Here is a 27,720-nt window from a genome sequence, read left to right as displayed (position 1 = left end):
ATATTTGGAGTGTTACCAGCGTTTGTTTTTCCTAACTGGGATAGGACTTTGGGTTTTGAGACAGCAACCCTAAGTCCACTCATCTGCTGCATTCCAGAGAGGGCAGAAAGATCAGACTCCAGCACCCCAGCTGGGAGACACCCAAGGATGCCCAGCTTTCCATTATCACACCCTTTCTCTTCACCCACCCAGCTGCACCAACCCTTTTTCAGAAGGTGCCTTGGCCTCCCTTGGGAGATCCGCGGTTATTTGGGTGAGCTGCTCGCTGCTCATAAGGAACCCCATTTACTCCTGGTATGCTGGGAAGTCGAGATGGGAGCAGTAAGAGGAAGCCTGCTGTCAGGTTGAATCATTGCAGCGAGGTCATCATGTTGTTATAAACTAAAAACCTGTCCTGGACACACTTTGGCATCGCTCAGCAGCAAACCATGTATTAATTCTGGTTTATCACAGCATGAAGTTTTCTGCTCCAGCAGCTCTGTCAAGTGGAAATAACAGACCTATTTCAGGTGGGAGTAGGGGGCCCTGGGCTGGCATGTGTGATTGAGGGGTCCCACAGCCCCTGGGTCAGCTTGAGGGGTCCCAGAGCCCCTGGGTCAGCTTGAGGGGGTCCCACAGCCCCAGCTGGTGCAAGGCATTGTAACCAGGTGGGTGCCAGTCTCTTTTCCCAAGTAGCAAGTGGCAGGACAAGAGGCAACGGCCTCAAGTTGTGCCAGGGGAGGTTTAGACTGAATATTAGGAATAATCTCCTCATCGAAAGGGTGGTCAAGCATTGGCACAGGCTGCCCAGGGAGGTGGTGGAGTCACTGTCCCAGTGGGTATTTAGAAGACATGTAGATGTGGCACTCAGGGATGTGGTTTAGTGGTGGCCTTGGCAGTGCAGGGTTAATGGTTGGACTCGATGATCTTAAGGGCCTTTTCCAACCTAAACAGTTCTCTGATTCTAGGATTCTATATCCTACCAGTAGCACTATGGGGCTGCTCCTCCACACCCACAGAGAGCAACCTGGCGAACTAGCTCTCTGAGGGGCTCAAAGCAGCTCAAGTGATAGCTGTGGTGGGTGACAAAGGACCTTGCCTGCCTTTGAGTGTGTTGCTTTTCTCCCATGGCACCTTCTAGAAGCAGAGCAAAGACCTGACTCCTCATGGACACATAAGAAGTTCTTCTTGGAAAACAGAAACATTAAAGGGAAGGGACAGAATGAGATGGTTGGGTGCATGGGTATCACAGAGAGCATCGGAGATGTGGTGGATCTCTTGGAGGAGCCCTGCATACTGTGTGACCCTGGCCTTGGTGCTTCTCAGACTGGATCTCTGACCAGGCAAGGGTGCAGCTGGTGAGTGTAGAGTCATCTCCAGCCCTCTCTGCGCCAGCTCTGCAGCTCAACACCAGGATATCCCTATAGGGAACAACGGTGCCACAAACTCTGGCAGGTCCCACAGATGTCTGGCTCTTGTGTGCTGGTCACGAGGGCACCGCTGGCTGGGTTCCAGGCACAGGCACCAGCTGTCTGGGGAGGGGGAGAGCAGGGCTGTGCACATCTGGATGTGGATGGAGGCTTGTTAAGATGGGAGTCCTGACTGGCTGGCAAATCTATGGGGATGAGGCAGGTCCAAGGCAAGGCCAAGCTGGGAAGTTGGGTGAGAATCCAGCTCCAGCTCAGCGGGGTACACAGCCAGCAGCTGTGGATCAAGGGTGGGCATCTCAGTTTGGATGCAACTCAAGAGAAGTGGGAGGAAGGAGCAGGGGGTGATGCTGCTGCCAGCTGTTTCTTGACCACTTCTTTCTTCACAGCCACCAGAACCCAGGTGAGACACCTGCACCTGGCACCCAAACCCACTGACCCAAGCTCTCGGTCTGTATCAGAGACCCCTACTTTACGATGTAAAGTTATGTTATAAAACCATAGTATATGACTTAAAGACATTTTTAAAGCTCATGTGATTTCATCTTCTAGAAACTTGGCTACAGGCAGTCAGCAGCTTTCTCAGAGCAAAGCCATGAGCCTGTGCCACAGAGAGCGAGCAGTAAAGCCAGCCTGCCTGCCCCAGAATGGTTCAGAGCAAATTCTGCAGGGTTTTTTGCGTGCTGAACCAAAGAACATGGGACTGGAAGAGAGTCTGAAGGATCATCCTGTCCATCTCCTGGCCCCCAACCAGGCTTGGGCTGCCTCAGGCATCCTCAGATATTGCTCACCACTGCTGGACATTGCACTTCTCATGTCATCTATCCTTGGGCCAGGCTGTCCTGCCAGGGGGAATGCATTTTTCTTAATGTCTACCCTAAAAAAGGCTTTGCCATAATTTCAGCTCCAGAGCCAGGACAGTCCCCGACACCACTTGAGGACTGTGATGCGGTAGGTTTAAGACCACAGCCCGGCATATGAGGGAAGAATATCATTTACTGGTTTAGGCTGCCCAGCTTAGCAAGTGTTTGTCCTTGCTGCCTCCCAGCTGCAGATCCTGTGTCCCTCTGTGCTAATGCAGTAAGCCTCCCGACATCCCCGAGGGCAGCAGTTAATCCCCTGTCTTGAAACACAGAAAATTTCCACCGTGTGGTCCCAGGCACCCAGCTGGCATGCGGTAAAGCCACCCTGGATCTCCTCTCCCCTGCATGGAGACACGCTGCTCCTCCACCAAGGGCAGCAGCTCACAGCTCAGTCCCCAGCACGCATCAGAGGAAGATTTCAGCAGCAGTTAAACAGTAGATCCAGAAGAAACTGTCCAGCCAGCTCTCATTACAATGCTGTCCCATCAGACACACCTTTATTTCTCCTACCTCATACTTTCACTCTTCACCTGGAGCTCCTTGCCAGCCAGCACCTCCAGACTGGTGGGACCAAGCCCATGGAGGTGCCACCCATCCTTGCTGATGCTATTCACTGGCTTCAGAGCTGTTACCCCTCCTTGCATCTCCTGTCCCCTCTGTGCATTTCAGGATGTGGAGCACAGAAACCTGATGGCAGTGCCCATGTGGGAAGATCAAGCAGCATGTGCCACGTGCCTGCTACGCAGTTAACCCCAGGCGGTGGCATCTCAGGGGTTAACAAGCCCTGGCATGGGAGTGCCTCAGCCTGCCTTCAGTTGGGTGTTCTTTAAAAAGAGGTGAAACCCCAGAGGATGCTTGGCAGGGGTTGTGGAGATACACATGGGCAAGGAGAGGCCCCCATATTTGGGGGCACAAGAGCTGCAGGACCCTCAGAGCCCTTAGGTGTTCGTGGCCCTGCCAGGGCGATAACCCACCTCAGTACCCCCACACCCTGAAACCAGGGCTGGCGAGGGGCTCCAGACCCCAGCAGGGACTGGGAAGCTGCTGCCTGCCGGTGGCTGAGGCATGGGGACACACCTGCCCATGCAAGGGCTGTCCCCACCTGGCAGCACTCCTGTGGGGCTTGTCCTGCCCCATGCCGCAGTCTGCTCTCCAGAAAGGTGTCTGAGCAGAGGTATCCCAGTCTGCTCCCCAACCTGTGGGATGCCTTTCCCTCACCTGGCTTCGCTGGAGCAGTGCCGGACCCGGCACATGGGCAGCTGCCACCATGCCCATGGGAAACCCAATCCTGCCTGCAGCCAGAGCGGAGGAACGGCTGGAGCGAAGGATGCCACTGAGCTGAGATCACGGCCTGAAATACCCAGAGAGAGGGCCACCACCCCACCAGGCTAGCCCACCCACTGCTGCCAGGCCCTTCATGGGCAGCATCAAAGCACACAGCTCCAGCATAAATGCTGCCCACAGGACCCCCGTGCCCAGCCCGGCCCCAGCCACCAGCCTGCACAGGGACACCGGCAGCAGCTGGCCACGCTCCCCGCAGCAGCAGGGCAGGGGGCCAGCCCCATCAGCACCATGATGCACCAAAACCAGGGCGGACAAGGCACAGCCGCTGATGCAGGCGGGATGCGAATAGACCCTGGTGCCAGCAAATGAGTCAGGGGGCGAGGACAGGTGGGTGTTCCCCAGGGAAGGGCTCCTCCAGCCCAGCGATGCCACATGTTTGCAGCTCCTGCTCCTCCTGTCCCCTGGCAGGGCACAGTGTGGGTTGGAGCTCCCGGGAATGCCTGGGAGGGGAGTTTCCCCCAGCCCCAGCCCTGGAGTCACACCAGGGCTTCCCTTTTGAAAGTAACTGGAAAAACCAAAATGACTTTCAACCTTCTGCGTCACGGAAAAGCCTCTGAAATGTGAGCCCAGAAAGCAAATAGGCTTGTGGTTGCTGCTCTTGGCCGGGGCAGGGGCTATTTGCTGATAATGTGGGGCCCCTTGAGTCCTGGGGCACCCCGGGATTATAGCACGGGCAGGAGCCCACCAGCACACTGCGACAGCATGGCCGACTGCCCTTCCCTCGCCCTGTGCTGGGGAAGCAGCTGTTCCCGGAACGCTTCTGGAAGCAGCCTCAAAATTTGCCGCCCGTATGAGTGGAAGAATATTGCTGTTTGGGAAAGAGGGCGGGAGCAAGCAGGGAATTTTCAGGGAGAGCGGGTTGTGCTTGCAGGGTGATGTGAGTCACAGGGCTGGAGAAGGACCGGATGGGTGACACCAGGAGACAGGATGCTCATAGCTCCCCAGCGTCACGCTGCCCTGGGGCAGGGCGAAGCCATGCTGCCGCTGGCCAGTGCCAGGTCCCAGCAGCAGTGGCCATCCTCTGGACACGTGCGAGTGACTCCTCTCCCCATCACTGCGTCCCTGCGTCAACCCTGGGGCTGGGCTGCTAAACCACAGCTGTCCCTGCACAGGAGCACGGAGATGCCAGGCACAGTGGGCACGGTGGTCCTGGCTTCCCCCGGGTGCTGGGACATGCTGAGGCATGTCTGTGCCTCAGTTTCCCACCCCTGCACTGGGCAGTTCATCCCTTCCCACCACGGTGCCAGCGGGCGCTTTGGGTGGGAGATCACCTTGGAAGCTGAGGGTGGAGTACAACAAAAATAGAGCTTTATTTCGGGACAAGTGCAATCAGAGCTGGGTCCTTCGGCCCTGGCGCAGAGACAGTGAGCACGGAAGCAGCCACCACACGCAGTGGTGCCAGTGCACCCGTCACAGCACATCCGCACGTCTGTGCTGGCATCAATGCCAGGGCATGCATACACTGGGATGTCCCTTTGCCAAGGTCAGCGTGTGCCATGCCACAGCCCAGCACCATCCCTGAGGGGTGGTGAGTGGGCCTGAGCCGTCCCTGTCCCCTTTGCTGGGCTCTCACCATCTCTGTGAGGGAGCCCTGGGGACGGGCAGGCAGCCCTGCCCCCCCACATGCCTGCTCCAGCCACAGCAAGCCAGGAGGGATGGGGCTGGAGCTGGAGCCGTGGTGGCAGGGAGGGCACGATGGGGACAACAACAATGCGGCAGCACCACCACCAGCCCCATAGGATTGGCACAACACAGTGGGGTTGGGGACACGAGAGGGGACAGTCACCCACCCCATCCCTGGGCTTTTTGTTTGGCCACAAGAGCGGCATGTACACACAGCCCTGGGTTTACTCCAACCAGCAGAGCTTAGTAGTGGTGCACACACACATGCACACACGCACACACACGTGCACACACGCACACACACGTGCACACACAGGCTGCTCCGTGTTTCCCCAGGCAGGACAGCAGTTGGATGTGCAGAGTCATGTATCTGCAGCCACATCCCTGAGCATGCACAGCCTGCGTGTGCACATGGGGACACATGTGACCTGCTCACCCACACTGAGCCTGCGTGCACACCGGTACCTGTCAGCCTGCATGCACACACACACACACCCCTGTGCACACAGATGCGTGAAGGTGCATTTGCACACACAGAATCTGCACAGATGTACCTGCAGAGGCTGCGCGCACACACACCTGTGCACATAAAGCTCTGCACAGACACACTTGTGCACAGAGTACCTGTGCACAGCAGCACACCCCTGCCCACATGCATGAGATCTGCTTGCACATGCAGAGCCTGCACACGCCAATACATATGTGCACACCGGCACATACAGCTCTGCGTACACAGCAACACACCTACACACACAGAACCCGTGCACACCAGCACATGCATGCCCACATGCACATACAGCTGTGCACACTCACATGTTTATACATACAGAGTCTATACCAACACACATGCCCACATGCATGAGACCTACTTGCATGTGCAAAGCCTTCACACACCAACATACCCGTGCCCCCACGCACACATAGCCACACGCAGAGACCCACGCACACTTACAGAGCCTGTGCACACCCAGCCACGGAGCTGTGCACACAGACCCCCTTGCACACGCACAGCCTGTGCACATCAACACACATGTGCACAGACCTGTGCCAGCCAGCACACGTACACACAGATCTGTGCACGCCAGAAAACACGTGTGCGCACAGAGCTGCACACACCAGAAAATACATGTGCACGCAGAGCTGTGCAAACCAGCACACATACACACAGATCTGTGCACACCAAAAAAACAGTGTGCACACAGAGCTGTGTGCACCAGCACGTGTGGACACCAGCACACCTGTGTGCACAGTACCACGCACACCAGCCCACCCATGCACCTGCAGAGCTGTGCTTCCCCTCCGCCCCCATCCCCAGCAGGGACCCTACTCCCGCCTGGGGAGGCCCCGTCCCAACCGCGTCGCCCAGCGTGCCGCGATGAGGTCTGGCTGGTGGTACATGAACATCCCAGCCAGCATCAGCCCGATGCCCACATAGCTGAGCCCGCTCAGGTGGCTGCCAAAGAGGAGGCGGGAGAGCAGCAGATTGCCCACCACAGTGACGTTGCCCAGGACATGGACGGTGAGGGCGGAGGTGAGGGAGAGGATGCAGTAGGTGGCCAGGTTGTAGAGGACGGAGCCCAGGCAGCTGAGTAGGATGCAAGCCCAGAGCGTGCCGTCATAGCGCAGGACACCCTCCCAGGAGGGACCCACCTCCAGCGCCACAGCTGCCCCGAAGAGCAGGCAGAAACTGGGCAGGGAGGTCAGGCAGAGCAGGGAGAGAGCATCCAGCTGGTCCTCCTGCAGCAGCAGACCTGGGGGGGTGGATGGGGACAGTCAGTGGGACACCTGGACCGTCCTAGCAGGGACATCCAGCCTCCATGGGGCACCCACCGATGCGAGTCCCTGCACTTGGTGCCTGGGTGGTTAAGAAATGCTGTGTCACCAGGAAGGGGGAAATTGCGGGGGGCAGCCCCTTCCATGGGGCTGGGGGTACCTTGGCTTGGGGGGTGCTCCAGTTTGGGGGTCTAGGGTGCCACAGGACAGGGTTGCATGGGGCAGCTTCCCCACCCCGCGTTGGAGGAAATACGGCTTCCACCCCTACCCTCCCCCAAACCTCTTTTTTCAGCTGATTTTGCAGCCAGCAGGAACATTTCTGGGCATGTGGCCTGACCCCTCTGTGTCCCCATGTCCCCCCACCAGTCATCCAGGGACAGCGGGCACAGCCGGGCTGGCTGCCATGCACAGGCAAGCACAGAGGGGCACGTGCTGGGTCCCTGGGGGGACAGAGCAGCCCCCAGCCTCCCTGCGGCCCCCCTCCTTGTCACACAGGTGACAAGGGAACCATGGTGGGTGCTGGACAGTAGCATCCCTTGGGTGGCCACAGCCCTCCCCGCCCCCGGTACAGCCACCAGCAGTGCCCCCGGGACCTTGGCACGGCACAGGGCGTGCGCCTGGCACTCGGCCCCACGCCAGAGCCCGTCCCCCGTGGTGCCCAACTGAGTCACCAGAGGAAACACTCCCTTCCCGGCCGAAAAACAACCCAGCCGGCTCTTCTCCGCCGCCTGGCAAGGACATCTTGGCCCGGGAAGCACCGCGGCTGCCGGACTCCCCGGGCATGGGGACAATGTCACTCGGCACAGGGACTCACAGGGGACCTGGCAGCCCACAGTGCTGGCGAGGGGAGACCACAGGGATGGGGCAGCCTGGGTGTCCCTGTAACAAGCTTAGGTACAGCCACCCCCCATGGCCCCAGGACATGGGACAGTGTCACTGGGAGCCAGCAGTGCCTATGGGTCACCGCAGGGACACCACCGTATTTGCTGGTCACTGACAAAGTGGGATCACAGCAGCTCAGGGCCAGGATCACAGCACAGCCCTGAGGGAGGCATCTGGGTGCGCAAGGGTGGCACTGAGGTGGCACCAGGGACAGGGTGGGCAAGGGGTGGCACTGGGGCTGGGGTGACGCTGGAGCGGCACCAGGGACAGGGCAGAGGGTGGCACCGGAGGACAGAGTGCCACGTAGCTTGGGGTGGCAACAAAGTGGCATAGGGGCCAGGGAGCATCACCAGCACCAGAGTGGCACTGGAGTGACACCAGCACCCCTGCGCCCCAGGGGCTGTGCCAGGGGAGGGAAGGCGTGCAGGACAGGGACAGGCAGCTGGCACTTACTCTGCTGTATGGACTTGAGAGCGCGGAGGACGGTGGCAGCCAGGAGGAAGCCACAGCCGGGCTGGTAGAAGCAGAGCCCGCCGGCGATGCTGCAGGCAGCCCCAGCGCAGACGGGCCCCATGGCGGCATACTGCAGCGGGTGGTGCCGCCGGCCCCCCAGCAGCCCCGACAGCAGGAGGGTGACCAACGGGGTGGTGGTGGCCACTGCCTGCGCCACGTCCAGCTGCACGTAGCTCAAGCCCAGGTTTCCCAACGCCACGCTGGTGCAGAAGGTGAGGCTGAGCAAGTAGATCCTGGCGCGGGGCCGGGGGGCTGGCGGTGACGGTCCCCGTGCCCAGCCCAGTGGGTACCCCACGGCCACCCCCGACAGCATGTGGAGGGACGACAGCAGCAGCGGGTAGCGGAAGCCGTGGGTGGCAAAGATCCATTTGTTGAGGCCGGCCATGGTGGTGCCGGTGCCCAGCCAGGCCAGGACGGTGAGGGTCAGGGGCAGCGATGGCCCGGGGGGTGGCCGGCCTCCCCCTGCCTGCCCTGGGTCCGGTTTCCAGGGCCGGAGGGTCCCCTCGCCGGCTGTCATCGGTGCTTCATCGCCGCGGCGGGACCGCAGGCACATGGGCACCAGCTCCGCTCCCCCCGGCTCTCCGCTCTGCCCCGTCTTCCCGTGCCGGGCTGAACGCCGCCGGCCCCGGCAGGCGGTGGTGACGATGGCAGTGGCGGCGACGGCAGCGGTGGCAATGGCAGTGATGGCAGCGGCGGTGATGGCAGTGATGGCAGTGGCGGCGGTGGCTCCTCAGCTCCTGCTGGAAGTGGCGGCTCCCGCCCGGAGGGTGCCCGGGCTCAGCCCCGCGGTACCGGTGCCATGTGCGGGGGAGGCGGCGGCCGGGAGCGAGCGGAAAGTTTGGCGATGGCGGGCAGCGGAGGGAGGGAGGGAGGCTCCTCCCCACGGGCCGCCGCAGCCTCACGGCCGCCCGGCGGGGGGGTACGGGGGGGGCACGCCCGGTGCAGCTGGACCTGCTGGGATCTGGTGGCCGGGCATCCCCACCGGGGCGGCTGGGCAGCCGGTACCGGAGCCGGGCGGCCTCCATGGCGACAGGCGGCGGGATGCGTCAGAGCCCCCCCCCCCCCCGCCCCAGACTCATGCGTGCGGCAGGGCCAACGCCATCGCTCCCCACCGCCCGGGGTACCGGACCCCCTGCCTGGGCCCCACCGCCCCAGCCCCGCTCACTGCCGGTCGCCCCCGGCAGCTTTTCGGGGTTGCATCAAATCGTGGGGGGAATCACGCAGAGGCACACCCCCAGGACCCCCCCACCCCCCGCCCGGGGCTGCCACGGTCCCCAGCCCTCGAGGCGGGGGGGATCAGTGGGGAGGGCTGGGGGTCCCCCTGAGGGTTTGTTTATGGAGGTTGGCCCCCGGCTGGCAGCTTGCGGGGGTGAGCAGCACTGGCTTGGGCACCCCAACACCGGCTGCTCCCAGCAGCCACCTGCCCCATTCCCAAGTGGGGCTGGGACCAGAGGAGCTGCTGGTCTCAGCACTCCCATCCCGCTGTGCCCGCAGGACACAGGGCATTGCCTGTCCCTCCTCCTCCTCCTCCCTGGGCGGATTTGGGGTGCAGGCACATGAGGCACAGGGAAAGCAGGAGACAGGGAGCTGTAGGTCCTGCACCCAGGGCAGGTGTTTCATTGCCATCACACTCCCCACGTCCTCTACCACGTGCTCAGGCGCAGGATGAGGGTCTCCCTGTCGCGAGGTCTGTAGTCAGCGATGCCTGCAGAGAAGAACAGCAGCCCCAGGTGGGAGTGCAGCCATGGGGGCTGCTTAGGACCTCCACCGTCCCCCTGGGACCCCCACCTGACACTCACCCATCTGCAGGCTGGTGCTGGGGGCGGTGAGGAGCTGCCAGTAGCTCTGCTTCTGCTGCTGGGCCTCCAGCCCCAGCACCCTGCTCAGAAAGGGGCCCAGGGGGGTGTCCCGGGTGTCAAACCTGGTGGGTGGGAGAGGGGGGTGAGGGTCTGGCCCCAGCGCTGCTGACACTGGGGCAGCTCTGCTGCCAAGGGAGCCAGGCAGCGGGGATCAGGGTGAGCCCATGGCACAGGTGCAGGGCACGTGGCCACCCTGGGTGTGACACCCAGGGACCCCAGAGGATGCTCATGCATGGCGACATACGTGAAGTTGGAGGGTCCCTGCACAGCAGCTGCCGTAAGCACGTCCAGGAGGGAGGCACTGGCGGGCACAGACACTGGCTGGTCATAGAGCCGGTGCTGGGAACACCGCAGCTCGGGGCACTCCACCACCAGCTGCACAGTCTTGTTCCCTGGCCTCTCCGGCAGCGGTTCAGGGCTGATGGGCATCAGCGTGTCTGCAAGAAGCCACCATGGTGGCGATGGACACAAAACCACCACTGTGACGGCATCTGCACTAACCCCATCCCAGCTTTCCCCCATCTCCCCACGCCACCCTGGCTCCTACCCGGCTCCTCCCGGCAGCGCATGGAGGCTATGTCCAGGTAAGAGCGGCCGTACAACACCGGCAGTGCCTGGGCCATGGTGGCAGCGGTGGTGAAGGCGTCCAGGTTCTCCAGCAGCGCAGCCATGGCCCGGCCATACGCTGGCTGCGTCTGGCACATGCTGGTGGCGATGAAGACCTGGGAGCCGGAGGGAGGAAGGTGGCAGGGCAGCAGCCCAAGGAGGGAGGTGTGCTGGGTCCCTGTGGGCACCGTGCTGCTGCTGCTGAGCACCACCTGCCTGCGCACCCTCTGCCCTGGGGCAGCTGCCTCTGCCCAGGCACCCACATCCGCAGCCACGCTCACGCCTACACCCAGCGTGCTCCTTTGCTCATGCCTGCACCGATGTCCGCACCGGAGCATGCACCCAGTCCTGCACGCACCAGTGTCCCAAACCTCCGCCTGTGCCTGCACCCATGCCCCACCCTGGAGGCCCCCTGCAGATGACACCCACCTGCATGGCCCAGGGGGTGCTGTAGACATTGCCAATGAAGCCATCCTGGCCCTGCGCCTCAACCATCCTCCTCCTCACCCTGCGTGTGGCCGCCCGCAGCTCTGCCGCCAGCCTGGTCCCCACCAGCCGCTGCTGCTCCAGGCAGGTGAAGGCCAGTGCCACCACTGCCTCCGTGTCTGCAGGGACATGGTGTCATCCTGGCTGCTGTGCACTTGCCCTGGGCGCCACCGTCCCACCTGTCCCCAGGGACCCTTACCCACAGCGCTGCCGCTGCTGTGCCTGAATCTGCTGTGGTGCTCAGCTGCCAGGAGCCGACGGATCACCTCTTCCCGCACCCGCTTGCGGTGGACGCACAGTGCCAGCACGCCCAGGCTGTACTGGTAGTAACTGGTGAGGGGGTGGCCGTGGTGCCGGGAGCCTGGAGACATGGTGTCATGTCACCAGAGTGAGCTGGTGGCCCCATGGCTGAACATGCTGGTGCCCAGGTGGGTGCTCACCACGGTAGCCCTGTGGGGATGCTCTCACCTGCCCAGTCCTCCTCCAGGTAGTATTTCAGCCATGTCACCAGTGAGCGCAGAGGACCAGGCTCCAATGCGGGACAAGTGGCCTGCAGCCCCAGCAGGTACAGTGCCAGCCGCCCCGTCTCCGGCCACTCTGCCTCAGTGCTCCTGCAAGCCACTGCATCAGCTTCCGCCAGCAGCCAGAGCCCCCCGACCATGCTGGGGGGCTGTCACCCTGCTGGTGGAGGGGACTGTCCCCATGGGACAGATGCACGTACATGCTGTGCTCAGCAGCCGCAGCATCCTGCTGGGGGTGGCTGTGGGGTGCAGCGTGGGGCCGCCCAGCTGCCTGCACACTCCTGTGGGAACTCAGCATCAGTGGGCCACTGGGGCAGCATGGGTGGACAGAGGACACCCCCCAGAGGCACACGGCAGGGAGCCGGTGACCCTTGGGACCTACCTGCCATAGTGGCGCTGGAAGGTGTCCCGCAGCTGTGCCAGGTACTGCTCCTCCCTGCGCAGGTTGTGGACACGGGCCAGGCGAAGGGCCAGATAGACACTGGGGTCAGGGTCCCGCGTCGGGTCCGCCACCAGCCCCAGCAGCTGGGCACTCAGTGCCTGCACCACTGCCGCCTTTCCCGGGGCTTCTACCCGCCAAGGCCCCAGGGAGAGGGATCAGAGGGTGAGGGGTGGGCAGGAGGGGGCCAAGCCCACCCCAAGCACCAGCCCCATACCATCTGCAGCCCCCAGTACCAGTTGCATGGGGCCAAGGTTGTGATGGACACCCAGCATCCCAACCCTGCTGCGCTCCCCATGCCTTCTACATCCCTTCAAGTCCCAAAACCTCAAGTCCCCCCAACTCCAAAAACATGGAAGAAACAAGAAACATGACATGGAATGGAAGCGTGGAGAATCCAAAGCCCTGGCATGGCCACCCTCCACCATGCCCATAGGGCTGGCAAGGTGCTGGGGTCGTACCACTAACCCCAGGGACCCTGCAGGACCTAGGGGGGCTGCAGGCATCAGAGCAGGGAAAGTGGGCTTTGGGAAGGGGGTACAGGAATAAGGCTCAACCCTGGCAGCCACTGGGGAGAGCGCTGCCCTGGAAAACTCACTGGAGGGGTTTCACAAGGCCAACACCCTCACTTGTGTGTGAGGGCATGGGGCTGGAATACAGGATGGTGCTCATCCCCCCCAGCCCTGCCCTGGTGGACCCCCCTCCACTGCCACAGCCAGCTCAGGGACCCGCTCTGGGCTCTGTCCTGCATGGGCGAGACCCCCAGCTCCAGCGGGGTCCCCAGGCAGGAGGCAGGGGTCCAGGGCCACAGGTGGTGGCTGGCTGCTGTACTCACCGCAGAGCTGGGCAGGCAGGACCGCAGCCTGCAGCAGGATGAGAAGCAGCCACATGCCAGAGCGAGGGAATGGGTGCCACAGCACAGCACGACTGGCAGCCCGGCAGAGGCAGGCGGAGCCCAGCTGAGCAAGACAGGACACCGCTGGGGACGGGAAGGTGTCACAAGATGCTGTTTCCGCACACTGGGGCCAAGTCAGCATAAAACGGGAAAGGACTTTGGCTGCAGACAAAGCAAAGGGAAGCAGAGCCGACCCACGCCAGGGCAGAGATAAAGTTCTCACGGCCGCTTTTCCCTCTCAGCTCCCTGACCTGGCACAAACCATGCAAGCACCAAGGTCTCCCTGCCCTCCACACCATGGGCAGGGCAGCAAGACCCAAACTGCCAGTGTTCAGGTCAAAATCACTGGTCAAAGTTAACCCAAAAAAAGAAAGGGGATGAAAACCCCCAAAACCCTGCACCCTCCATCGCTGTAACCTTTGAAACCAGTAACTACTCGCCTGGAACTGGGTTTTTATTGAAGAGGAGAATGAGGATTAATCAGTCCAACTCAGCCGATGAGTGGGTATTGGGGTGCTGAACCCCAAAAGGTAAATCCCCACAGCCTACAGGAGTCCTGGGGTGCTGCTGGGGCTCAGGCCTCTGCCTGCCGAGGGACACCTGAGCTCAGAAGCAGGTGACAGGCTGTGGGGACTCCCTCCTGCCCCCCACAAAACCCCTGCACCTAGCAGCAGCTGAGGACTGGGCTCCCAGTCTCCATCACCGTCCTGGGATATGGCAGGGATCTGCACCGGGATCAGCCAGGGCATGGCCATGGGTGCCCCACCAGCGATGCTGGGCAGAGGAGACCTGTCCCCTCCTGCTACTGAGGTCAGCTGCTCTCTCAAGGGTACTGGGGATGGCTGAGGGCTGCAGGAGGGCACATAGCACCGATCAGCACCCACAGGCACCACCGGGTTCACGAAGCACCCAGAGACAGCAGCACACACTACCCTGCTGGCTGCAACCCCAGAGGCAGTCCAAGTCCCCCCTCAGGGACCACAGGTCAGGTCCAAGTTCACGTTACCCGCAGCCCCACATGACATCAGACAAACCCACATCCCACCCTCGGGGTCAGGCTGGAAACTAATGACCACAAAACCTCCCGGGGTCACCCCAGCTCAGGGACAGGCACCCTGAACGCCCAGCTTGCCAATACTAACACCACAGCACCGGGGGCCCTCGGCTGGCTGGGACAGCCAAATCCCTTCGTGTGGACCCCCTGCCCTCCGGGAGATGCGCTGGTACCCGGGGACTCGCTGTGCAGGGACAGGGGGTCCGGCGGCCTCTGAGGCAAGGGAGAGGCTAGGGAGAAAGGTGCGGGCCAGGGGCCTCCAGAGCCTGGGTTGAGTGGGGCCGAGACAGCCAGGCCTTCCCCCAGAAGCCATCCGCGCTCGCCCCTCAGCTAGGCCCTAGAGAACGGGGTCCCCCAGCGACTGCACCCCGTGCACCGGAGCGCGGCCTGCCGCGGCCTAAGGGCCGCCTCCCGCTGGCCAGCGCCGGCCAGCAGCGACCCGCCAGCCCACTGGCCCTGCGGGTGACCAGGACCCCCCCAGCATCCCGTCCTCGCGGGTGGCCGGGCCGGGCCGGACCCTGCCGCCGCCGCTCCCCGCAGCACCCCCGCCGCGCCGCTGGGCCCCCCACCCCGCTGCATCCCGGCATGCCCCGCGCCGCCCCGCAATATCCCAGCGCGCTCCGCGCCGAAGGACCCCTCCCGCCAGGCCGGGCGGGCTGCCCGCGGCGCGCCTGACCAAGCCCGGCCCCGCCGCGCTGCCCGCGCTGCCCGCCCTGCCCGCATGAGCGGGGCGGGGCGGCTGGGGCGGGCGCGGGCCGCGGGCGCAGGCAGCACCGGGGCAGCCCGGGGGCCTACGGCGCCGGGAGCACGCGGGCGGCGGCGGCGGCGGGGCCATGGGTGGGCTGGAGAAGAAGAAGGTACCGCGGCATTCCTATCCCTGTCCCTGTCCCTCCGCTCGGCGGCCACGCTAACGCTTCCTGGCGCCCGTGCCCGCCTCTAGCCGGTGCCTCCCTGCATCGTGCCGCTCCCCCCCCCCCCCGGTACCGGTGCCATCCCCGATCTCCATCCCCGGTGCCAGCCCATTCGTGCCGTGACACCCGGTGCCCGGTCTCCACCACCCCCCTAGCTGGCCCCCCACCTCCGATACCGGTGCCCGCCTCTGTCTCCCCCCCGGTACCGGTGCCACACACACACACACCCCGGTGCCCGTGCCCATCCGTGCCGTGACACTGCGCCCGGTCTCCCCCCCTCCCCCCTCCGCCCTCAGCGGGCCCTACCCGGTGGCCCCTTTCAGCCCCCTGCCGCCGGTTCTCGTTTATCCTCCCTCTCCGGGCACCCCGGTGGCTCCGGGGCTGCCCCTCCCGCCCCACTCCCGATGGGGGGCCCCGCCCCATGCTGACCCCCCCGACCCCCCCTCTCTCCCCAGTACGAGCGGGGAGCCGCCACCAACTACATCACCCGCAACCGGGCGCGGAAGAAGCTGCAGCTGAGCCTGCCCGACTTCAGGTGCGCCCGCCGCTGAGCCCGGGACCCCCGGGACCCCCCGGACCCTGCCCGGGCACCAGCAGGAGATGGAGCCCATGGTGGGAGCATGGGGTGCCCCTTTCCCTGGGCAGTGTGGTGGTGTATTCTGCGTGGCCGGGGGGTTTCAGGCTGCTGAGTGTTTTGGGGGTTTCCCCCCACGAGGGGGTGGCAGCGCGGGGAGGGGGGGAGGGGCCCCAGGGCCCTGTGTCTCATCCTTGTGGCCGTGCCCAGGCGTCTCTGCATCCTGAAGGGGATTTACCCCCACGAGCCCAAGCACAAGAAGAAGGTGAACAAAGGCTCCACGGCACCCAGGACCTTCTACCTCCTCAAGGATATCAAATTCCTCCTTCACGAGCCCATCGTCAACAAATTCCGGGAGTATAAGGTAATTGTCTTGCACGAGACCCCGGGGTGGTGCCTGAGGGGCTGCTCAGGGCTTGTCCTCTCCTGCAGAGCCCCCAGCCTCCCCCTCTCCCCCCAGGTTTTCGTGCGGAAGCTCCGGAAGGCGTACGGGAAGAGCGAGTGGAGCACCGTAGACCGGCTGAGGGACAACAAGCCCAGCTACAAGCTTGACCACATCGTGAAGGAGAGGTGAGCCACTGGCCAAGTCCGAGCAGAGCCATCCTCTTTTGGGAGGAGCTTTCCCTGCAGCTGCCTGGACCTGTGGAGCCTTCACCATGTCTGTCCCTCTTTAGGAATCCACCTCCTATATATCATCTGGGTTTTTTTTGTGGAAACCAGCATTTCTGGGCTGGAGAAGACTGTAGTGTGCTGCACGCTGGCTGTAGCAAAGCATGAGTGAGGAGGGCGTGCCTGGCTGTCCTAGGTGGCTCCAGGAAGATGCTGAGAGCTCTCCTCTCCCTGAGCAGTGTTTTCCTTGGAGGGAGGGCTGGTAGAGGGTGCATTGTGCCAACAGGGTTGTTGAACTTGGTGGCAGTGAGAGAGGAGAGGACTCAGGATAGAGGGAACCTACTCTGGCAGGTCTCTCTTCCGTGTCCCAGTGGTGCCTGGGACCTTGGGTGCAGAGAGGGAAAGGAGAAACAGCACTGAGAGACAGATGCTGCCCTGACGAGCTCTGTGCTCGGGAGGGAGCGCTGGGCACCTGGCAGCTGCACCACTGCTCGAGCTGTGGGGCCGCGCTGTCTCCCTCCAAATGCGACGTTTAAGTCCTGCAGTTTTCATTTGGGCCTCATCTGTCTGGCCGAGGAGGGCCACGTCCCGGTGTGCTGCGCCACAGGCACGCTTGTCTCCGTGGGTCCAGGCAGGGATTCCCCCATGGGTCAGTGTAGCAGGTGCCCTAAACGCTGTTTACACTCTCCCTGTAATCAGGGGTGTTGCCATCCCCTCAGCCAGGGCGCTTCCTGGCTCCCTGAAGAGCCCTGAGCCCCGGGAGCTGTGTGGCTGCAGGCTTCTCCCTGCCCAGGAGGGACACCCTGTCCCTGTGGGTCACCAGCTTTGGTGGGATGCGTGGCAGATGGATGTTCCATGGTGCTGGTTCCTTTCTCGTGCAAGGTCTCTGCCAGGCCCAGCAGCTTCTAGAATCATAGGATGGTTTGGGTTGGAAGGGACCTTAAATTTCATCTAGTTCCAACCCCTTGCCCTGGGCAGGGACACCTTCCATTAGACCATGTTTCTCCAAGCCCTGTCCGGCCTGGCCTTGAACTCTTCCAGGGACGGGGCATCCACAGCTTCCCTGGGCATCCTGTGCCAGCAGCTCACCACCCTCACAGTGAAGAATTTCTTCCTAATATCTAACCTAAATCTACCCTCTACCCTCTCTTCTTTTGGTGGCCACTGGGGCTGGGTGTGATTCCCCCTTCTTCTGCCCGTGCGCAGGTACCCAACTTTCATAGACGCGCTGCGGGACCTGGACGATGCTCTCTCCATGTGCTTCCTCTTCTCTACCTTCCCGCGGACGGGCAAGTGCCATGTCCAGACCATCCAGCTCTGTCGACGCCTGGCTGTGGAATTCCTTAACTACGTCATTGCCTCCCGCTCCCTGCGGAAGGTGGGCACTGCAGGGGAGGATGGGGCCAAGAACCTCCCTGCCCCAGGGGGGCTGTGGAGACAGGGGCATGGGACTTGTGCCAGCTGTGCTGGCAGCTTCAGACTGGGAACAAGTCCTACCGGGCTGTCTGTGACGCTTCCCTGATGAACCTGCTGACAGTGGAAGGGCTAACGAGGGCAGGGGCAGGGAAACACCCATGGCCTTCCCCCCCTGAGCTTTCACTCTGTTCCCTGCCAGGTCTTCCTCTCCATCAAGGGCATCTACTACCAGGCTGAGGTGCTGGGGCAGCCCATCACCTGGATCACCCCTTACACCTTCTCCCACGATGTGAGTACCCACCAGGAGCATGGCAGGATCCATGCAGGCTGTGTGCTGCTGCTGCCTCGCTGCTCCCTTTCCTGTGGCTGGGGAAGAGTTGAGAGACTGTCCTGTGGCTCTCATGCTGCAGACAAAGCCTGTGGTGACCGCGGGGCCAACTCAGGAGGCATGCGGGGCCACAGCCCTCTTCTAACCCCCAGGATGGCTGTACCTGTGTCCCCTGTGGCTGGCTGTACCAGTCTCCCCAGTTCCTTATTTCCGTTTGTCAATTATTAAAATGTGCCTCAATCAGCAATTAAAGATTAACCGGCAGGAATGAGGCTGGTGGCACTTAGGGAAGAGCCGAGTCAGACCCCACACCCTCTGCCAGGGTGGTTCTGCTGCAGCCCCTGTGCAGTCCGGGCAGGTGGAAGGGTGAGGGAAGAGCTGTGGGTGCTACTGTGCCAGGACAGCCGCGTGGCTGTGCCGCACCTTGCCACGATCCTCGGCAGGCAGGAGGTTGCCATCCCAGCAGTGCCCTCTTGTTTCACTCCCAGGCTTTCCAGGGCTTGGCACAGTTGGGTTGGGGCTTTCCAGCTTTGTGGCCTTTGGTATGGCCCATGCTGGGGCCTACCTCCCCAGCTCATCCCCGCAGCATCTCTGCCAGCCCATGTCCTTCCCAGCCAGCGTTACTTCTCACTGCCTTGAGTCCTGGCTGTTGTGAGGTTGGCTGGGTCCCTGCTGGGTTTGGCTCTTTGTCCTGCTCTTCTCCAGCTTTGCTGTGGCCTCCACTCCTCACCCGGAGGAGCAAAGTCCCTGGACCAAGCCACCAAGGGACCATCCACGATGGGATGAGGTGCTCCATCTGTCCAAGCAGGTCCCTTCATGGAGGGGTGGCAGCAGGGCCCCATGTAGCAGCCTGGAGAGCTCTCCCTGCCCAGGGTCTGGCAGTGGTCATGGATCTCCAGAACCTGCTGTGAAGGCGACAGGATCCTCCTGCCTGTGCCGATGGCATGGGCCTCTGTCCCTGCAGATGGGATTCTGGTCCTTTGTCCTTGTGTCCTCAACCTTTCCATGTGCCTGCAGCACCCCACAGATGTGGATTACCGTGTGATGGCCACCTTCACCGAGTTTTACACCACCCTGCTGGGCTTCGTCAACTTTCGCCTCTACCACTCCCTCAACCTGCTCTACCCCCCCAAGGTGAGGCCACCGCCTGCCCTGGGGATGCGCTGTGCTGGCCCGAGCCAGGTGGCACCACCTGATGTGGGTGGTGGGAAGTGAGCTCATGTTGGAGAGTTGGTGTGGTGGATGGGGGGATGTTTGAGGACTCTGGGTTTGGGAACTGCCTCCCTACATGTCTTGTTTCTGCCTAGATTGATGGCCAGGCTGATGAGCTGAAGCCTGTGGAGGGCAAAGAGTACGCCATGGATTCAGAGAGCTACCTGGAGGTGAGGGACGCTGCCATCACTATGGTCCATGGGAGAACCCTGTGTGGTCTTGTCCTGACTGCAGACCTCCTCCTGGCATGGGGCACTGTGTGAGGACCAAGGGGCAGAGCCAGATCCCTGTGTGGTGGAAGGGGCTCCTCCAGAACTCCTTGTCTCTGTAGACTAGCCAAGGGAGGAGCTGTGCTTGGCCTTGGGAGCCACTGGCCTCCCCCCTGCATGGCAGGGAACCCTCTGAAAGCCCCGTGCTGGGGCCTGCAGTGTGAGACAGTACATGGAGGAAGGCTGTCTGGTCCTAGGTTGTGTGACCTGTTGCTCTGAGAAGTTGCCTTCCTCCAGGAGGATGCCCTTTGTCCCATCCCCAAATTACTGGCTGGGCGTGACACCTTCTTGGTCTCCTCCCACTGCAGAAACTGTCGGCTCTGAGCGCCAGCCTGGCCCGTGTGGTGGCACCGACCCACGAGGACGAGGTGGAGATGGATGAGTTCCCAGTGGAGGGGGTAAGAGCCTGGGGGGGGAGCTCAGCCCTGCCCTTGGGTGATGCTGTGTGCAGTATGTCTGGTGCCCAGGCAAAGGCTGGCAGGGCCTGGTGTGGTGTTGGGAGGGACTGGCAGGAGGGTGGAGACAGCATCTGAGAGCCCCCTTGCAGAGAGGGGCTTGGCAGGGGCTGTTTTTGGGGAGGAGGCTGAATGCTTTGTTCTGAGCAGGAGACTGCAGAGCAGATGGATGCGAAAAAGAAGGAACAGGAGGCCCTGGAGAAGCACAAAAAGCTGTTTGAGGGGCTGCGCTTCTTCCTCAACAGGGAGGTACCTCGCGAGCCACTGGCCTTCATCATCCGGTACGTGGTGGGTGGCACCTCAGCAGCCGTGCTACACCATGATTGCCTCCCCAGCCTTTCTGTAAGGACTTTTGAGGCCAGTCTGCCTGACATCCCACAGGCGAGGTGACCCTGAGGGCCCCTCCTGCCTGCCTGACTCCTCGGTGGGTTTTGCTGGCAGGTGCTTTGGTGGCCAGGTCTCCTGGGACAAGTCCCTGTGCATTGGTGCCACCTATGACGTGAGCGACCCCTCCATCACCCACCAGATTGTTGACCGGCCCCAGGTGCAGCAGCAGGTTGTTGGCAGGTGAGTAAGGCGCATGGCCTGTCCCCACAGAGTGTCCCTGGCCATCTCAGAGCTGTCCCACGCTGTGTCTGCTCCCTTGCAGCCCCATGGGCTCCAGAGCCTGCGGTGGGAGGGAAGAGTCTGAGCCTGCGTCCCTCTGCCCCACAGGTACTACCTGCAGCCTCAGTGGGTCTTCGACTCCGTCAATGCCAAGCTGTGCCTCCCTGTGGCCGACTATTTCCCTGGCGTGCAGCTGCCCCCGCACCTCTCGCCCTTCGTGACGGAGCAGGAAGGAGACTACATCCCTCCTGAGAAGCTGAAGCTGCTGGCTATGCAGAGGGGCGAGAACCCAGGTGAGGGGAGGCTCCCAGGTCAGAGGAGTTGAGGAGCCGGGCAGCGTTGCTGCCTCAGCAGGGCTGTACCTGCTCTGGAGCCGGCGACTGCTCTCCTGTTGGTAACGGTGGGTCTCTCTGTAGATGGAGAGAGTGAGGAGGAGGAGGAAGAGGAGGAAGAGGAGGGTGACAATGACAAAGAAGAGGAGGAGGAGGAAGATGAGTCTGAAAAGGAAGAGGAGATGAAATTAAAGAAGATGGAAGAGCAGAAGACTCAGAGCAACAAGGTACGGTGCCAGCAGCGGGGTGGGAGCCCCAGGACGAGGCACCTGTGGTGAGCTCTGTCTCTGCTGGGGCTTTGCTTGCTGCAGGGTGTCCTGGCCCGCTCCCTGCTCTGGGACTGCTGGGGCTGTGCTGCTCCTGTGGCAGCCACCACACCTCTGGGTCCTGGACCTGTGTCCATGAGCTGCAGCTCCCATTCACGCTCAGGACCTGCTGCCTGGTCTGGAGAGTGCTGTGGCTCTTCTGTGGCCCCCAGTGAATGTGTGGAAGCATCTCTCCCTGGGAAGGGTGGTGGGTTCCCAGTGTCTGGGGTCCTGAGCTCTCCAGCTCCCTGCAGGCGCTTCCCGTGAAAGTGACCGCTGGCAAGCTGCGGCTGGAGGACAAGCAACGCCTGGAGCAGGAGCAGCAAAGTGAGGAGAAGCGTCTGGCCATCATGATGATGAAGAAAAGGGAGAAATACCTCTACAAGAAGATCATGTTTGGCAAGAAGCGCAAAGTCCGAGAGGTACGAGCGTAGGGCTGCTGTGGGCAAGGACCCTTGCCTGCATCCCGGTGCTAGCTCTCACCAGTCAGCTTGCAGCTACAGGTCATCAACACGGGGTCTGTCCTCACCTCAGGGGAGAGGGAGCAGCTTCTGCTTCTGACACTACCAGCTTTGGGCTGCCTCTGCTCCTCTCTGTACCTGGTGAGGGCACTGAGCAAAGGTGGGCAAGGGTGAGGCCCTGCCAGCCTCTTCCCCGGTGTCACCAGGCTGCGGTCTCGATCCTGGCAGGGCAGAGCCCCTTCTGCTCCCTTGAGGCTGTGGCTTGTGCTCAAAGTGGAGCTGCTGCTCCTCTCTGCCCTGTGCCTGACCTGGGTGCCCGCAGCAGACGGAGCCTCCCATCTCTGCCACGTACAGCAGGAGGGTTTGGCGGGGCTGGGGGCAGAGCAGCCCGTGGTGTCTGCAGACCGGTCTGACTGTGGGTCTCGGGGATTTCTCTACAGGCCAACAAACTCGCTGCAAAGAGGAAAGCCCACGACACTGCCGTTAAAGAGGAGAAAAAGAAGAGCAAGAAGGCACGACGAGCGTGACTGGGCCCTGGGGTTTCCTGAGGGGGCTGTCTGGCTGGCTGCACCCTGTGGACACCACTGCATTTGGGTCAAAACCCTTCAGCTTTGCTTTTGAGACAGAAATGCTAAATGAAAACATTTCCCATCTGTAAATACACCTCCCACTGTGCCTTTCCCAGGGCTCCCTCAGCTCCCCTGCGCTGGTGTTGCTGCCCACCCCTGCCAGGGCTGCAGGATTAGTGTTGCAAGGACTGTCCTCTTCACGCTGGTGCCACCTCTGCTTCCTGACCTGCAGGGGTGGCGGGTGAGGAAGAAGAGGTCAGGGAGAGCTCTGGGCTCTTGCAGGTCCCTCTGGGATTGTTCCTTTTGAATTTGCTGAGCCCCCATGGCAGAGCAGCTCTCCAGGGCTGCCTGGCATGGCAGGGTGTTGTGGTGTGTTTTGGAGGCTCTGCACAAAGAGTGGGGCTTTGCCCCAGCTTTGGCAGAGAGGAGTCTGCAGCAGAGGAGAGCCCATCCTCTGCTCAGCCTGGAGCTACCCTACAGCATCCTCATGGTAGGCCGTACTTCTCTTGTATTTTTATTTGTAATTAAAGAAGGTGATGCTTTCCCAGTGGTGTGTGTTGTTTGTTACCTCCTGGCCGTGGCGTGGTGGCACAGCTGCACTCTGCCTGGTCCTGGGCATGGCAGAGGAGGCACAGATCTGTCCATCCAAGATACATGTGGGGCTGGAGTTGGCTCCTCATCCTGTGCCACATGAGTACGTACATCTAGGAGATGGAGCAGAAGGTACAGAGTATGGTTTCTGCTCCAGGTGCCACAGTCTGTGAGCACTGTCACTGTTACTTTGCTCCTTGTCACCTTTGCCAGTCCTTGTTCCCAGCAGCAGGTCTTGGTAAGGTCTGCTCCATCCTGGCTGGGTGCTGAGAGCCAACTCACTTTGTTCAACCAGAGGGAAGTGCAAAGCCCTGCTACTGGGGAGGAGCAGCACCAGGACATGGTGGGGCCATGGGAAGCAGCGCTGTAGAAGAGGACCTGGAGGTCCAGCCAGGCACCAACTGGACCATGTGCCATCAACGTGCCCTTGGAGCAAAGAAGGCTAATCAAGCTGCTTGAGAAGTGTTGGAGGAGGTTGAGGGAGATGATCCTGCCCCTTGGTGTTGGTGAGGCCACTCATGGAATGCTGTGTCCAGCAATGGGCTTCCCAGCGCAAGAGAGGCATGGACACGCTGGAGCATATCCAGTGAAGGGTCACCAAGATGATGGAGGGATGGGAGCATCTCTCCTAGGAGGACAGGCTGCGAGAGTTGGGACTGGAAAAGTTCAGGTTCAGGGGGATCTTATCAATGGGTATAGATACCTGAGGGAAGGGTGTGAAGGTAGAGGCAGGTTCTTCTCGGTGGTGTCCAGTGCCAGGACGTGAGGCAATGGCACAAGCTGAAACCCAGGAAGTTCTTCAGAACATCAAGAAACGCTTCTTCACCGTAAGGGTGACCAAGCAGTGGCACAAGGTTGCTCAGAGCAGCAGTGGAGTCTCTGTCCATGGAGACATCGTGACCAGGCAGGTTGAACCAGCTGGCCCTCAGAGGTGCCCCCAGCCCCACTGCTTGCAAAGGGCCAAGGCAAAGGTCTTTTGGGGCTCACTATCCCTCCCCCACCTTCCTGCAGCAAGCGGCCAGAATAGCAGTTTTGGGGGTGAAGGAGAGATTATTTTGGGGCTCTTGGCTGAGATAAAGCAACACACGGAGAAAGCAGGGCTGCCACAGCCGATGCCGGGGCATCAACCCCCTGGTGGCACAGGGCACATCTGGAGGATTGGCAGCCCTGGAATCAGTGCTGTTCCCCCCCTTTCCCCTAAATCCTGGGGACTTTTCTCCCAAAACAGCCACCCACACACATTTCCTCGCCGGGGCCTACACACGGCCCTGGGGCCTCCTCATGGCTGCCCTCCCAGGCACAGGAGGGTAACACCTTTGGGCAAGATTTATGGGGGGTTTCCCCCTTTTCCAGCTCATTTCAAAGGTTGGGAAGGGGTGTCCTGCAGCGGGGTGGCTTGCTGTGGGGATCTGAGGGGTTTTGGTGGTGGCACCCTCACCTCCAGCCACGGCGAAGGCTCTGGTATCCCACAGGGATTTGTAGGGACGTCCTCGTTTGGAGCTGCGCTGAATTTGTCCCATCACATGGGGCTTTGTGGGGACACTTTGTCCCCAGTTGTGGCGAACGCTGTGCCGTCTTGTGGGGGGACACGTTGTCCCTGGCCATGGGAACGGCTGGTTATCTCATGGGGCTTTTACTGGGACACCCATGTCCACAGCTCTGGGGAAGGCTACTGCGGCTTGTGGCTCTTTTATGGAGATTCCTTGTTCCCAGGGCCATGGAAGCAGTGTCACCTCATGGCACTTTCTGCATGGACACCGTGTCTCCAGCCGTGGCCAAGGCTGTTTGTCTCGGGATTTCATGGGGACACCCTGGTGCTCAGCTGCAGGGCAGGCTGCACCATCTCATAGGGCTTTTTGGAGGACACTGAGGTGCGGGCTGAGCCACCCCATGGCACCGCTCTGGGGACAGGTCTGGCTGCGAGCACTGCCGGCCCTGGGGGTCGGTAGCCCCCAGCAGTGAGCCAGCAACAGCACAGATGGGGAATTGTCCCTAAAAGCCCACCTTCTTTTTTTCCTTCCTTTTTCCCCCCCCCCTTCCTTTTTTTCCCCTTCCTTTTCCCCCCCCTTCCTTTTTTTCCCCTTTCTTTACCCCCCTTTCTTTTTTTCCCCTTCCTTTTTTCCCCCCTTCCTTTTTTTTCCCCTTCCTTTTTTTCCCCCCTTCCTTTTTTTCTCCCTTCCTTTTCCCCCCCTTCCTTTTTTTCCCCCCTTCCTTTTTTCCCCCCTTCCTTTTTTCCCCCCTTCCTTTTTTTCCCCTTCCTTTTTTCCCCCCTTCCTTTTTTTCCCCCCCTTCCTTTTTTTTCCCCCCTTCCCTTTTTTTCCCCCCTTCCTTTTTTTCCCCCCTTCCTTTTTTTCCCCCCTTTCTTCCCCCCGCCTTCCTTTTTTGTTTCCCCCACATTTTCTTACTTTTTTTCTCTTTCCCCTTCTTTTTTGGGTTTGTTTTTTTTTGGGGTGGTGGTGGCCCTGAGAGTCCTTTGCCTTTCTTTTTCCCCTTCCCCCTGCCCCCACCCCTGCCTTCACCTCTCGGAAAGGTGGAGGGGAGCTCCAGGGGCTGCACCCAGAGCTGGGCTCCCACCCTGGGCCAGGAGACCTTGAATGGGGCTTCCCAACCCCACTGCGCTGGGGCAGCCGATAAGGAACGGGCGGTGGGACCGGCACGCAGAGCCAGCCACAGGCAGCGGCCAGGCTGCCCGGCCAGTGACCACGAACCGGTTGTGCCACCCCAATGGCCACCAGTTCCCCCTCTTTAACCAGCACTAATGACAGCTTTTCTGCATGATACAGGTATCTGACACACGCTTGGCCAACAAGTGTCTGATGGGGCCAAGCCCTGGCCCGGACAGGGTGTGCCACCGCCTGTGCCCCCAGCCAGCCACTCGGCTCCTCATCCAGTCCCTCAGGATCCCCGGTTCCAGCGCGTGCTTCCCCAGCGGTCACAGCTTCCAGCGTGAGTGCTTTGTTTGTACCCTCAAACCCAGGGGGATTGGCTCTACCCGCTCCCAGGTGGGGGGATGGGGGTGGGGGACGCTGTGGTGGAGCTCCCCTGGCGAGGGTTTATACCCCATGGGGTGTGGGAGATGGGGTGTTGTGGCTCCCCGCCTCATTTATAGTGCAACCCAAGGCTGTGAGCATCCCTTCGTCGAGCTGCCGCATCCCGGCTGCCATGGTCCCCATCTGGCTGGAAATCCTTCAAAAGCCATCCCCCCAAAAAGGGGGAAACCTGGAATTAAGAGAGGTGCCCTGGGGAGAGGGGGGACACAGCTCCTTGCCCCCACGCCGCTGTTTCCAGGGCAAACCCAGGTAAGGGGATGAAAAGGTGAGCAGCTGTGGCAGGCAGCAGAGCCGGGGGTGTTATTTAATCTGGTGTCATGGTTATTTCTGGCAGCAGCCGTTACCCCGTGACAGATGAGTTGGGGGGGGCAGGGGGAAGAGGTGGGCAATAAACACCAGGCGTGACTCCTGCCAGGGCTGGGTGCAACTGGAAATGCATCAAATGAGAGCTGGGGGCAGGCTGCATGCTTGCTGCGTGCTTGGGCATCGCAGCAGGGACGAGTCTCCTGTCCCCATCCTGGCAGCAGCCTCAGCCTCCCCCGGGGCAGGCGGGCACATCCCAGCATTGATTTTTGGGGAATGTGTGGCTGCTCTCACTTGTGCTTGTTTGTTCTCCTCTGTTTCCTGGAGGTGCCCATCCCTCTCTCCTGCTCCTGGCACGGCCGGCACGGCTTTGGACTTTAATTTTGAGGAGCCAGATGGAATCCTTCATCCAGGGCCGTGGATGCTGGGAAGAGGCATCTGTCCCAGGACAGTGGGGACATGCCAGAGGGGCCAGCAGGGAGGTGGTGGCCCTTTGTCCTTCTTGCAATGACGGAGGATATTCTGGCTTTTCTCGTCCCCCAGTGCTGGCTGGAGGTTACGCAGTTAACTCCAGGGCGAGAACCTGTCCCACCGAGGCAGGGCAGGATGCGGCAGCTGCCTGCGATGGGGCAATAGCTGGCCGCCTGGGGCTCAGCAGGGTGACCTCAAGCCCCGTGGGGGCGAGCTCTGAACCCCAAACACCTCCCTCATGGGCTCGGGGCGTGCCGGGGCTGGCTGTGGGGCGCATCACGGGTACACCAACGAGCCCTGGGGCAGCAGATGCAGGCGCAGCCACCAGCAAACGCATGGGGCTGTCACCGCCTTCAGCAGCAGAGGGATGGTTGCGAGGGCAGCAGCGAGCACCGGATCTGGGCGCACAATGGGTCCTTTTCTGCCCCAGCATGGGGTGATGCACCAGTGGAGTGCCAGAGGGGACTGAGCCCTCCCCAGGGCACCCACTTGCCCTGCTGAGCACAGCCGCATCGTGGCAGGATGGGACCCTACAGGTGGCGGCACCCTTCAGCCCCTGCAGGTAGGGTGAGCAGAGACCCCAAGTCCCAGCACAGCCAGTGGGACTGTGGAAAGGGAGAAAGGCTGGTGGCAGTGCGGTGGCTCTATGGTTATCGTGCCGAGGTAGGGAGAGCACAAATATTGCTGCCACGAAGGCTCTAAAAGCCATTTAGAGTGGGCAGAAGGATGCTGCGGGAAGGATGGAGAGGTGCTGCCAGGGTGCCTTGGTAAGCAGGCAGCCAGGCTGGGGGTGTGGGGCCGCAGTGCCCCCCACCTCGAGATGAGCTCCAGGAGGTGCCATCTGGGCCACTAGCCATCCCACCGGAGGAGGATGGTGACTGGTGAGAGCTGGAGAGGAGCTGGGTGCCACTGCTGGGGGACAGCCATCATCACCTGCTCGGCCAGCAGCACCCTGGCTCCCACCGCCGTGGGTGCTGGGGGCTGGCGGTGGCGT

General features: G+C 61.6%; 4 protein-coding genes across 4 annotated transcripts; 1 reads left to right on the top strand and 3 right to left on the bottom strand.

Annotated features, from left to right (window-relative positions):
* Positions 1 to 4,899: 4,899 nt before the first annotated feature.
* Positions 4,900 to 6,017, bottom strand: LOC129736941 (uncharacterized). Its single transcript, XM_055722434.1, has one exon. The coding sequence runs from the start codon at positions 6,015 to 6,017 to the stop codon at positions 4,923 to 4,925; it is 1,095 nt and encodes a 364-aa protein (XP_055578409.1). The 3' UTR covers positions 4,900 to 4,922.
* Positions 4,900 to 9,542, bottom strand: SLC35E4 (solute carrier family 35 member E4). The gene is made up of 2 exons (XM_005445183.3): positions 8,345 to 9,542; positions 4,900 to 6,987 (listed from the first exon to the last, which is right to left on the bottom strand). The coding sequence occupies exons 1-2, from the start codon at positions 8,955 to 8,957 to the stop codon at positions 6,560 to 6,562; spliced, it is 1,041 nt and encodes a 346-aa protein (XP_005445240.2). The 5' UTR covers positions 8,958 to 9,542; the 3' UTR covers positions 4,900 to 6,559.
* A 450-nt stretch (positions 9,543 to 9,992) lies between these two features.
* Positions 9,993 to 14,780, bottom strand: TCN2 (transcobalamin 2). The gene is made up of 11 exons (XM_055722421.1): positions 14,450 to 14,780; positions 13,151 to 13,372; positions 12,259 to 12,445; positions 12,077 to 12,157; positions 11,824 to 11,966; positions 11,555 to 11,716; positions 11,299 to 11,474; positions 10,811 to 10,985; positions 10,508 to 10,700; positions 10,204 to 10,325; positions 9,993 to 10,109 (listed from the first exon to the last, which is right to left on the bottom strand). Exons 2-11 carry the CDS (start codon positions 13,350 to 13,352, stop codon positions 10,048 to 10,050), a joined length of 1,503 nt encoding a protein of 500 aa, XP_055578396.1. The 5' UTR covers positions 13,353 to 13,372; positions 14,450 to 14,780; the 3' UTR covers positions 9,993 to 10,047.
* A 185-nt stretch (positions 14,781 to 14,965) lies between these two features.
* Positions 14,966 to 22,858, top strand: PES1 (pescadillo ribosomal biogenesis factor 1). Its single transcript, XM_055722408.1, has 15 exons — positions 14,966 to 15,121; positions 15,631 to 15,710; positions 15,960 to 16,113; positions 16,210 to 16,319; positions 17,565 to 17,736; positions 17,974 to 18,063; positions 19,120 to 19,236; positions 19,410 to 19,484; positions 19,892 to 19,981; positions 20,189 to 20,319; positions 20,480 to 20,605; positions 20,753 to 20,937; positions 21,061 to 21,203; positions 21,536 to 21,703; positions 22,183 to 22,858. Exons 1-15 carry the CDS (start codon positions 15,098 to 15,100, stop codon positions 22,267 to 22,269), a joined length of 1,752 nt encoding a protein of 583 aa, XP_055578383.1. The 5' UTR covers positions 14,966 to 15,097; the 3' UTR covers positions 22,270 to 22,858.
* Positions 22,859 to 27,720: the final 4,862 nt, after the last annotated feature.

This window comes from Falco cherrug, chromosome 1 (genome assembly GCF_023634085.1).
Source record: "Falco cherrug isolate bFalChe1 chromosome 1, bFalChe1.pri, whole genome shotgun sequence".
NCBI lineage: Eukaryota > Metazoa > Chordata > Aves > Falconiformes > Falconidae > Falco > Falco cherrug.
This window is presented reverse-complemented; position numbering and strand designations above follow the sequence as displayed.

What these genes read in the sequence shown, in the direction of transcription:
- LOC129736941 (XM_055722434.1), bottom strand. Translation starts at nt 6,017, where the DNA reads ATGCATGTGCTGGTGTGCACGGGTTCTGTGTGTGTAGGTGTGTTGCTG.
- SLC35E4 (XM_005445183.3), bottom strand. Translation starts at nt 8,957, where the DNA reads ATGTGCCTGCGGTCCCGCCGCGGCGATGAAGCACCGATGACAGCCGGC. An exon ending in TCTCAAGTCCATACAGCAGA is followed by an intron (nt 6,988 to 8,344) that starts GTAAGTGCCAGC and finishes CCACCCCCCCAG; the next exon opens with GTCTGCTGCTGCAGGAGGAC.
- PES1 (XM_055722408.1), top strand. Translation starts at nt 15,098, where the DNA reads ATGGGTGGGCTGGAGAAGAAGAAG. An exon ending in GCAGAGGGGCGAGAACCCAG is followed by an intron (nt 20,938 to 21,060) that starts GTGAGGGGAGGC and finishes GTCTCTCTGTAG; the next exon opens with ATGGAGAGAGTGAGGAGGAG. An exon ending in AGAAGACTCAGAGCAACAAG is followed by an intron (nt 21,204 to 21,535) that starts GTACGGTGCCAG and finishes AGCTCCCTGCAG; the next exon opens with GCGCTTCCCGTGAAAGTGAC.
- TCN2 (XM_055722421.1), bottom strand. Translation starts at nt 13,352, where the DNA reads ATGCTGACTTGGCCCCAGTGTGCGGAAACAGCATCTTGTGACACCTTC. An exon ending in CCTGGAGGAGGACTGGGCAG is followed by an intron (nt 11,717 to 11,823) that starts GTGAGAGCATCC and finishes CCATGTCTCCAG; the next exon opens with GCTCCCGGCACCACGGCCAC. An exon ending in GCACCCCCTGGGCCATGCAG is followed by an intron (nt 10,986 to 11,298) that starts GTGGGTGTCATC and finishes TCCGGCTCCCAG; the next exon opens with GTCTTCATCGCCACCAGCAT.